An 11,231-nucleotide genomic window follows, 5' to 3' on the forward strand; every position below is an offset into this window, starting at 1 on the left:
TTCATCTTGGAGGAGAATCAAACCAATGAGTCTCTTTATGTTGTCATCAAGTAATTTTATTATAAATACATGTTTACAGCTCAACTTTTTAAAAACTTTTTTTACACTTAGCCAGTGTTTGAGTCCCACACAGTAGCAGAGTGTTTGTTTAAAAATAGCCCTTCAGTAGTCTCTGAGTTTTATGAACTTTCATCCACCTGAGTGAGTCTACTCGCTCTTTGTGCAAATGATGATGATGGCATGATCGGCAGTGCTTTCATTTCCAAAGATGCAGTCTGCTGGAACAATTTAATAACCAGCCACCTTCAAGTCAAATCAAAAAGGTTTTGTACGTAATTTCAGGCAAACCATTTCTGTTGACGTAATTAAATGTGGTTCTGTAATACAGATGGATTCTAATTTCTTCAGGAGCGCGCTGAAAAGTTCTCTCCAAAGTCGCACTCAGCATCAGGAAAGTGTTACGAACAAGCACCATCATTAACACATTAACGTCATCACCGGGTGGTGGTTGTCAGGTTGGAGAACTGAGTCCCACTTGAGCCCAAATGTTTCATCCGCTGAGGTCTCGAGGCAGAGGCGACGGGCAAAGGTGGGTTTGGGCTGAGCTGAGAGTCTGTTGTTTGTGCGTCACCAGCCTCCAGCAGGGCGTTAAAATGAGTGTCTCTACTCAAGTTTGTCGACATCCATCTCAGTCAGGACGCAGAAGCACACTTTCTGAATCCCCACGCCACATTTAGCTAAAAGAGGCAGGAATGAGGTTAGAAAATGCTGGTTTAAGCAGCTCAGTACACCATGTGATAATTGTACTCAGCAATACTGCATGTTAATAGTTGAAAGATTAAGTGTGCAATGAATTTACACATAAGCAGAGATTGGTTTGACCAGAGGCAGCAAAATTACACTTTGATGATCAGAATAATGCAGACATACAGCTGGACTCTTCTACATCTCAACCTAAAAAGAGTGAAAGAACTCGCTCACTCTTACCGATGAAGCGTCTGAGCCACAGCGGCCTTTTATGAGCTGGGGTGTAGCAGCAGAGGAAGTAAACGGGCACCCCCGACAGGGCGATGCCGATGCCGATCAGGGAGTTGATGGTGTCGCTGTAGAGAGGCACCACCACCAGGAAGATGGTCAGGATACAGAAAATAATGGGGTAGAACAAACTGAGCTGAGGAAGGAGAAGAGAGAGAGGGGGAAAATTATGAGATGATGGGCTAAATTACGGTCTCACAAATTCATTTTCCCAGCATGAAACACGGTGGATCAGAAAGCCTGTCCTTCTTTGTTGACTGCTGTGGTCAACATGAGGCTTAATTTACAAAATGTGCATTAAGTTGCATTTAATAAGACTTGAAACTAGAGGCTAAGAGCATAAACCTGTCAGGAAAGCATTTACTGAGGCCATAAATCAAGAGAGAACAAGCACAGCTTTCTCACTGATGTCAATATAAACAGTCCAAGCAAAAGAGTCGCCCCCTGCTGGCCATTAGAAAGAATACACTTCCACACCTTCTCCGCTTTTCAAACCTGGAGGGTGCACCCACCGTTTTGATATACGGTTTCTGAGCAAAAGCACAATTCAATGATTACATGATGGTTTCAGGATTTATTCTGATTTGTGAGTGTTTTACTCCACTGGTTCATTCCTGTGCTGCAGTGAAGGCTTTATAATAAGTGGGCATTTTAAATTTTCACACTGGCTTCATTTTTCAGGCACAGCAGCTCCATCCAGTGTGGAAAATTAACTTGTAGTGAGCTTTTTATGCCTCTACAGGGAGCGGCACGAAAAGAGACGATAAATAGGTGTAACGTAAAGAAACACTTTGTAAATATTTCTTGTTTAAGATGCTTTATTTATGTGCAATTATGCACCACTAAGGATTCTTTTAACTTCTGAGCTTATTGCAACTCAAAGTTCACGAGCTGCTGCAACTGCAGTGAAAAATTTAACTGAAATACCTTTAAAGGTCTCTTTCTGTCCGGCTCTTTCCATCGCAGATATAGTTGCCCCAGAATGGACAGACCAACGAAGAACCAGTAGCTGAAGCTGTAGTAGTTGATCAGCCTGAAGACATCTTCTACACACAGGTATATGAGAGCCATGACCCCCTGCAGGAAAGTTCATGAAACATTGTGAGAAAGGGTGGGGACAAAAATAGGTGTGGCAGCTAAGTTATAGCAATCAGACAAAAGAGAAGAAAAGACAACTGACGTTGAAGAGCAGGGCGGGAATGGGAGTGTAGCGGTGGACGTGGATCATGCACAGGAAGTCGGGCAGCTGGCCCTCCCTGGAGCCCACGAAGAACAGCCTTTGGAGACACAAAAGTAAAACGGTGATGATGCTGATCTAGTGACTTCACAAAATGTTATCCTAAAGAGACAGAATTGCTCACCTGGAGGCAGCCAGGATGGAGGCGTTGAGTCCTCCAAAGCAAGAAAGTGCCACGGCCAGAGGAATGGTCCAGTTCATCACGCCAAACACCTGATCTGCAAATGTCTGCAGAGGAAAGACTCTTTAGCAAAAGCTGCACGTGACACACGTGAAGCCTGAGTCCTTTGGTGCAGATCGCAGGAACTTACCACAGCTACAGCATCGCTGTCCAAGATCGCATTGATGGGGAGGACGGTGTAGTAGGCCACGTTGGTCAGAATATAGATCACTGTCACAATGGGCATGGAAATAGCGATGGCCAGGGGCAGGTTGCTGTAATTTGCAGAAAGAGGCGACAGAGGGCAGCAAAAGAGATCAGACACAGATTCTCAAACAGAAAAACAGATTCAAGGTTTGTCTCTGGGTCGAGAAGATATTAACTGATAAGGGGCTGGTGTTTGTCTGAGAACTCTGGGGAAAGCTTGTGATCTAATCACATGTGTGGCCTTGCTTTATTTAATCAACGTTTGGCTGTGTGAATCAAAGCCCAAAGCACACACAGGAGAATACTTTAGAGCCACTTCCCCTATTTCGCTTTCCATCGTAGTGCATTGTTACATTTAAAAAACCGTGAAAGAACATTCAAGGAAAAATGTGCATTTTTTCATGTCTGTCCCATTTACTGTACACAGGGACAGTTTTAAACTGTGCATTAAGATTTCCATCCATGTCAGTGATGCAGGACACACACAGACTGTATATAAAAGATGGACAAAGCCACCATGATGTAACCCACTGTTTGAGGACTCCAACTTTGAAGCCTTGATTTGAGCATTTTGGCCACCCCCTTCTGTTTTCTGGTGGATCTGAGGTCCACCCTGAAGGATCTGAGGCTTTACAGTCTATTGACTTTAAGTGGGAACATAGTTTACAAAAGTTTACAAAATGAAGATGGTGCGTGTTTCAATAAGACTTGAAACTATCCACTAAAACCATGTGAGTAAAGCCTTTATAGTGAGGTAACGGAGCAAATAAAAATGTAGTTTTCTCATAGACTGGATAAGTCGCTTCCTGCTGGTCATTAGAGACTGGGACTTTTTTATAGTCTTTTGGGACACAGTTGGCTTTCTGAGCTGAAATGAGGCTCCAGGAGTCTGAATCTGATGAATTCAGGACTAATTTGTCCTGACTGTTTCCTAAACTCCAGTGAAACACACATTTTTATACATTTATCTAATTTGGAAGATTACAAAGTCGTTTAATTACAGCACCCAACTCATTTACATCAGCAGTGTGAACAAGATGATTGGTTACAGAGAAAAACCCATCAACATTTGAACCCATGTCTTGAGTCTCATTCAGGTATGGAAGCTTGTTACCACCACTGAAGGAAAAAGAAAGTCAAAATTTTGAGGTATTCATAAGTTTGAGTTTGTAAGTCAAAATTTTGAGATAAAAACTCAAAATTCCAACTTAGCTCTGCCTGGCAAAAAAAAGGGTTTTTTTAATTAATTTATTTTTTTAGTGGCAGAAACAATCTTCTGTACTAGAATAGAAATTTGAAACCAAGTTAAAGCTTGCTTTATGGCATGATTTAATGCTCATAGTGGCACACCTTTCTTCTGATTTCAAGCATATTAACTTTATCTCCTGCCCTCCTCACCTCTCTGGGTTCTTGATCTCCTCTGTGACAAAGTTGAGGGTGTCCCATCCAGAGTAGGAGAACAAAGCCGAGTACAGAGCCAGAGCGATGGCTCCGGGATCTTGAGATGAGCCATCGAATAGCCCCTCGAAGTTTTGAGTGTGACCTAGAAAGCAGTAACACCATTGCAGTGTGAGTATCATGTAGTTAACCAAATTCAATTCCATCTCACTGTTTTATGTTAGTTAGCAGCAGAGAAGAGTTTCACTGGGAGTGACCAGGATTAGAAATGAGTACATCAGAGGGACAGCTTGGAGTTAGAGAGGCTGAGATGGTTTGGACATGTGCAGGGGAGAGATAATGGATCTATTGGACAAAAGATGCTGAAGATGGAGGCAGAAGGAAAAGAGGAAGACCACAGAGGAGGTTCATGGATGCAGAGGGTTGGTGTGATGGAGGAGGATGCTGGGATAGAGTGAGATGGAGGCAGATTTAAAGGAAGAGGTGGAAAGTAGAAGAAAACTGAAATGTAAGTTTCTGATGCGTTTGAGCACCTTGTCCGATCTTCACCAGGCCGGTGATGATGACAGCGATGAGAGCAATAACTTTGGCATAGGTGAAGAAGTCCTGGACCCTGGTGCCCCACTTGACATAGGCGCAGTTCACGAAAGTCAGCAAACCTGAAGGCAAGCAAGCAAAACACAAACGTGAACACACACGTATCACTCAAACGCAGACTCACACAGCAACAGCCTCAGTGGAGACATTTGCTCTTTAAACTGTGAGTGTGTGCCAGCGTGTTTCCATGTGAGAGCGCGGCTGTTTTAAGGAAGCGCTGCTGCTGACTCAAGCAGACCGGATGCTTGTTTTTCAGACAGGGAAACAGCTGAGTGCAGCACATACACACACGCGCACTGAAATACACACATATACGGTCATGGAAATGAGACAAACTTTTAAAAGCTTGAAAGAAGAAATGATTAAACCATCACCGATCTGATCTGATGAGCTTGTATATTTCAGCCTGAGGTTGTGGATTTGTAACAACCCACACTTAATGACCTACAACCTCTGCTCCCGATAAGAACAGCAGTCTCTGCGGCTTTCTTCCTTATTGCCCTCCTTCACCTCGATCAGCATTAATGGCGTTGGAAAACATGTTTTCGTGCTTGGGGCTCCTTGTCAGCAAGTGATCCCTCTTAGTTTATGGGACATCGTAAAAATTACTATCTCCATTGATACTGTGCATTACTGAGTTTCACAAAAGCTAATCTTTTTCTAATAAAACTCTGATTTATATCTCTCCACTGATAAAAACCAGCGTCTGCTGTAGTTAATCAGTTCAGCATATTTACTCCCCACGCTCAACCAGACAAGAGACCAAAACAGCAACACATCGCTGTCCTCTCTCAGCTTTATCCACAGAAATCATAACACTATCATCTTCCGCAGCACTGACAGGTAGACAATCATAACAAGTGCGTTCACACCAGGAGTCCCGTTCAAACACAACAGAACACAATGCCTCACACAGAGGTGGAGGTGCGCCGTGTTGACAGTGTAAAGTTAGAGGTGTGAGATCAGGTGTAGGAGGCAGGCGGGCCGATGAAATGGAGGTCTCGGAAACTGCTGTGCTGTTGGCAGACGATGACCTTGAGCACAGGATGCTCCGACTTTATACGTGAGTTCACTCACTGTCTGAAACAAGCTGCTTTATCTCTCTTTGAGCAAATTTGCTTCTAATTAGCCACCCCTTGCAAACAAAATGTTTGAATAGCACGTGCGTGTGGATTGAGTGTACCTGAAATGACCACATTGACGATATCCCCTCTCTTTGACATCACAGAGAGCCAAGAGCAGATAAAAGCTGTCAGAAATTCAGTTTTTAGAGCAGCCTGAAGACTGAGCTTTCTATAAACACACTGACCTCATCACCTCTGAGGCAATCAGTCAAAATTCCACTCAAAGTAAAAGACAAACTAAATCAGGCTTTTTAATGTTTAGTCCAAGTCATATCATGAGATAGCAAATGATCACATAGTAAATTAAGATTTCACTTCATATCTGAAAGTTTTTATCTATCAAGTTGAAACGCTAAACTAAGACTTGACTAAGTTTCATCCATCTATTTTCTTCTGCTTATAAAGTTCAAGGTCGTTCAAGGTGGCACCTATCCCAGCCGTCATGGTGTAACACCCTGGATAGGTACCCAGTGTATCGCAGGGCTAATGCAGGAAGACAGACAACCATTCATCCTATTTAGAATAACTAATTATCCTACATGCATATCTTTAGACTGCGGGAGGAGGCTGGGGCACCTGGAGGAACCCCACACAGGTGCATGGAAACTTCATACAGAAAGGCCCAAGGTGGCTGGTGGATTCAAACCCGAGAGCTTCTTGCTGTGAGGCGGGAGTGTTGCATACAACACCACCATGCAGCCCTAAAACTGCATGTTTGGTTTTTTTGTTTGTTTGTTTTTATCAAACAGTAATTACTATGTTTGCTTTTTTATTCCTTCTGTAGAGATCAGACCTCCAGCTGTTTGGACCACCTTAAACAAAGTTAGGTCTAAAACCGTTTCTCAGAATCTTTAGTGAAATGTAATCAAAGTGATTCAGAATCAGAGGGACATCATTACAGCAGCTACATTTGTTTCAGTGACGCCCTCGCTCAGTAGAGCTTCACTCCTGTGCTGAGCTGTCAGAGGCTTGTTGGGTCATGGTGTCCCTGCAGTGAGGACTTAACCTCACAGACATCAGCCCTCTCAGTCATCCTCTGCTTATTGGTGCATGGCACAAGTGTGTGTGTGCGTGCATTCAAGCGTGTGTTTGTTGCATGCCTGACTTTTAGGTGGGTCAGTGGATTAAGTGAGGACGTATTTTTATTATCAGGGCTTATCTGTTTGATATTAACAAGCGTTCTCTGTGTCTCTGACTCGGTGTGCAGTTGCTTATTCAGCTCGTGGCCGCTCTGTTCTCTCTACGTTCGTGAGGACTTTCTGTTTGTCCCAAAAAAAAAAAAGCCGTGACTCATGTCTACATGTGATGAGCCCACATAAGGATTTCTAAAGCAGCTGCTCTGATATTGAGTAAAGTGGCTTTTCCCTTCTTACTCCTCCTAACTGGTGCACAAGACTTTAGGGTGGATCAGGATCAGTTCCTCTTTAATCTGATGCCTTTCTGCTGCAGACCTGCTGACCGTAACTTAGTGTCACCATTTTTCACTTCTCTAGTCTCTGCTGCTCACATGCTTTGCCTTAAATGTGAAACTGTGGCAGTAACACAGCCATCATTATTGACACTAGATATCACTCATGCACTGACTCATCTCCAGTCTACACATGTGTACTTACAGATACAAGCAGCAGCCAGAAGCCTGTTGGCCAGGTATGGGGCTATGCAGGTGGGGAAGATGGGCTGAACCATGTAGTTGGAGAATGTGATGGCAATAACGGCCTGGCTGGTGGGCTCGATGATCAGCAGCGAGGTCCACAAACGGATGAAGGCCAGGAAACCCCCAAATGCCTCCAGGATATAGGCGTAGGAGGCCCCGGACTTGGTGATGGTGGTCCCCAGCTCGGCGTAGCAGAGGGCCCCAAACACAGAGAAGATACCACCAACGGTCCACACCACCAGCGAGAGGCCATAAGAGGCACTGTGGATGAGGACGCCCTTGGGTGAGACGAAGATCCCCGAGCCGATCATGTTCCCCACGATCAGGCAGATCCCGTTCACGAGGGAGATCTCCTTCTTGAGCTTCATGGACTCCTGCGAGCCATCGGACTTCTCTGATGGGGGGCCGCCATTAGACGGCTCTTCTGTCGGAATGAGGCTGTGAGAAGCCATTGTTCGAGTTCGGTGGTGAATTTATTTAAGAAAATAATACAGTCGCAAAAGAAGAGGGTTTTTTTTTTTTTTTTGCCTTGACGTGTGACGAAGATTTGAAATTCTTCCTGTAGCTATCTGTGTTGATCTCCCGCCATCTGTGAAGGCAACACACAGGGGGTCATCTCAGTGATGCTGTCACAATTCAGACATGCAGCAAATACTCGTGTTGTCCCAGTCCCATCAGATGAAAACACATTCACATGCCACAGACGCTAATGTCAGAACAAACATGCGGAAAACACAACGCACAACTAGTGTGGACACTGTTGGATTTGAGAGCAGTTTTTTGGATTGGAGGGCCATTAGGCCGCACAGCAAATGGCCTTTTAAGGTTGAGTGTATTTACAGAGAGAGCGGGAGAGGAGCAAACACGCCGCATGCCTCAAACACCGGCTCTTCACTGGTAACCATAAGCTGAGGAAGAACAACTAAGACTCACACATCCACCTACGCTCACATATGCAGCGTTTCAGAGTGTCAGCATAGTTGCCAGTCACATGATTTCCAAAGTTCATTATCCTCAGCATGTACGCGGTTTGACAATGACACACACACACACACGTCAGGCAGCATGTGTCGTACAAAGATGGCAAAATACAAATGCTTACCTTAAATAATTGTCAGTGCTGTTCTGCACTACATAAAAGCCAATTTAAAGTGTGTGTATTAACAGTATTTACTCCCTTCAAGTAAGTAAGGAAGGGAGATGCCGAAAAGATGAGAAAAACCTGAACACACACGCACATACTTTACAGTAGATTATTACCAAAACTTTAGAATGAAAATCAGAGATTATTATCCAAAGCGTGAAGGTTGTGAGGAGAATGTAAGAGTGAAAGTGAAGTTCAGATACCTCACAGCAGCAGCAGATCAGCAGCACAGGTCCTCATGAAGGAGTCACTGCAAAGAAGGAGCACAGCAGGTTGGACGTGAAGCACACCAAAGAGAGTCGGGGGAGAGGCTCTTACAGACAGAGAGGTACAAGGTTCAAATCTGCTGATAAGTAGGCCCTTTTGAGCTACTTAAGGTTACATCCTGGATACAGAAAGTCCTGTTTACGCAACTGGACACAATTAACAACTCGGCTCTTTTTGATCAATAAAGCACTGATGGATAAAGAGTATCATTATGCTTTCATGACGACTATGGCAAAATCTGAACAATATTAGAGGGTTTCAGCCTGATCTTTACCCCTCAGTATTCTAAATAGTCACGTAAAAGACCTCAGATCACTCACTTGATATGACTTGTACACTTCTAAAAGCAACCAGGCACACTGCCAGTTCATATAAAATTACTCTTGTATGAACAGGTCTCCTACTTGAACCATTAGGAAAGGAACACGAGCAGCTGTTTGGGGGGTCACTCACCCTCTCAGGTCCCCTCTGGTCCTCTTGGGTGTCTAAATCACTGCAGCTCTGTCCTGCTACTGATCACAGATACTGTATTATTTCAAAATGCTCTCAGCTCTTCTGATTCGCTCGGCGTCTCATTGTTTTGTCTCCCTGTTACAGTCATAAATAAGCCACTCCATGCGCCTTCCTCTTCTGTCTTTGCCGTGCTGCTGTTTCCTCTTGTTTTGCTCTGACCTCCTCAGCTGATGCACTTGGGGCTTTTATGCACTTCTGGTTCTCGACGCTTTTCATCTACCAAGGAAACGAGCCAGAGGCGAGGTGGGAGGGCTTTATTTGGCCCGCATTGTGTCTCCTGAGTGAAAATTATGGGGTTGTGATTAAATTATCGCGCGCATCACACTGGTGTTATCTGTGTTATCGTCCGCAGAGGGGCTGCACCCTTACCGGCTCTTCTCTGATCAGTGTTAGAGTGGAAATGAAAGGGAGACAAAGTGCTTTAAGGGAGATTAATATGCAGATGCACCCGGAGACCGCTGGAGAATATAATGCGATTAGAAATGTTCACGTTTAGGGAAGCTCAAAACAATGCAAGTAATTATCCACTCATGTAAGTCTAATTTGCGTTTTCTCATTCATAGCATTATGATGCTTTTGAATAGTAGTCATAATATATATTTTAATAAAATAACTGTGTTTGCTTAAACTACCAAGTCATAGTGGGACTGATGCTTTGTATGTCACATACAAGAGTCACGTCAGCGTACAGCAACAAGTTTCTGTTTCTGCTTGTTTGATGGATAACAAAACAAAGACTATGGCGCCCTCTTGTGGAGATGAAATAAACTGAATGGTGATGAATTATCAGTTTATGGTGATTTTTATTTTGATCTTTTTGAAATCAAAATTTTTGTAAATAAAAAAACAAAACAAAAACAGAGAGGTCCGAGAGCCAGAGTCACACACACGCACATACTATCACCACACACACTTGTACACCTTCAAACGATACCGATATTAGAACTAGCAGGTCATTTTGTTGAATTCTTCTTTTTTGAGATATTTGTGTGGCTTTAATAGGATAGTTTGTACAGTCTCTGAACAGTACAGCCGAATGGCTGAGAACCTACACAGTTTGTACACATTATTTTCCCCAAACTGTGGGTTGGGTCCACCTGGTGGGCCGTGAAGGTACCCCAGGTGGACTGCTAGAGGTCAACTGCAATACATTTAAAGCAAAACATAAATGTGTTTTTTCCCCTTTATCTGGCCCATTTTTAATGTCTAATTATCAGGGAAAGACTTAAACTGGAGACCTGGGTGTCAGGTCACTGAAGAAAAGCTGTTAACTGAGAATCAGCCTCAACAAGCAAATCACCAGAGGCTCAAAATGATATGAAAACAAGCCAAATACTTCATCTTAACCCTGCATATTGATCAGAGTTATGACGTGAGGAGGTTTTTACATTTTAACTTGTGTGACCCGGTTTGTGAGGACATGGCTGGTGTAGATCTTACTTAAATGCAGGAGCAAGTTAAATAGACTTGCAGAAAGTTAAAAGAACATTTGTTGCAAAAAAAAAAAAAAGTCCTCAAACCAAAGTCTTTCCCAATAATACAACCTGGGGACCAAAAAACTTGTAAGAGTTAAAAACACATTACTGAAATTGCATGTTTGTATGACTATTGTTAACCCAATTTAAAAAGCAGATAATAATCAGATTAAAAAAAAATAAAGAGGAGGTACTCAATTATGTCACACTTGAATGGCAGCATAATTAATCAGATCAAATTAATTAATGGCCAGCATGGAGTAATCAGCTTCTTTGTCTTTCAAAAGGATGCTAATTCCCCATTGCTCCAAGGCTAAACATGCTTAAACAGTGACCTTTGACCCCTGTAAAAACTTTTGTCCTTTTTCCTGGAGATGATTGACGCCTACAGAGCGCTGATTAAAGCTCACTGATGAGTGT

The 11,231-nt window shown here is 43.3% G+C and overlaps 1 protein-coding gene across 2 annotated transcripts; it reads right to left on the reverse strand.

The window, feature by feature from the left end:
• Positions 1–41: 41 nt before the first annotated feature.
• Positions 42–9,507, reverse strand: slc7a7 (solute carrier family 7 member 7). 2 transcript variants are annotated; one of them, XM_030753764.1, is made up of 11 exons: positions 9,277–9,507; positions 8,760–8,806; positions 7,372–8,001; positions 4,571–4,696; positions 4,038–4,182; positions 2,584–2,707; positions 2,397–2,500; positions 2,216–2,312; positions 1,963–2,112; positions 988–1,171; positions 42–737 (listed from the first exon to the last, which is right to left on the reverse strand). In XM_030753764.1, exons 3-11 carry the CDS (start codon positions 7,862–7,864, stop codon positions 664–666), a joined length of 1,497 nt encoding a protein of 498 aa, XP_030609624.1. In that variant the 5' UTR covers positions 7,865–8,001; positions 8,760–8,806; positions 9,277–9,507; the 3' UTR covers positions 42–663. The 2 variants fall into 2 exon arrangements, with proteins under 2 accessions (XP_030609624.1, XP_030609625.1); XM_030753765.1 differs by lacking the exon at positions 9,277–9,507 and having other exon boundaries at positions 8,760–8,851.
• Positions 9,508–11,231: the final 1,724 nt, after the last annotated feature.

The sequence above is a fragment of the Archocentrus centrarchus genome, chromosome 18, assembly GCF_007364275.1.
Source record: "Archocentrus centrarchus isolate MPI-CPG fArcCen1 chromosome 18, fArcCen1, whole genome shotgun sequence".
Taxonomy (NCBI): domain Eukaryota; kingdom Metazoa; phylum Chordata; class Actinopteri; order Cichliformes; family Cichlidae; genus Archocentrus; species Archocentrus centrarchus.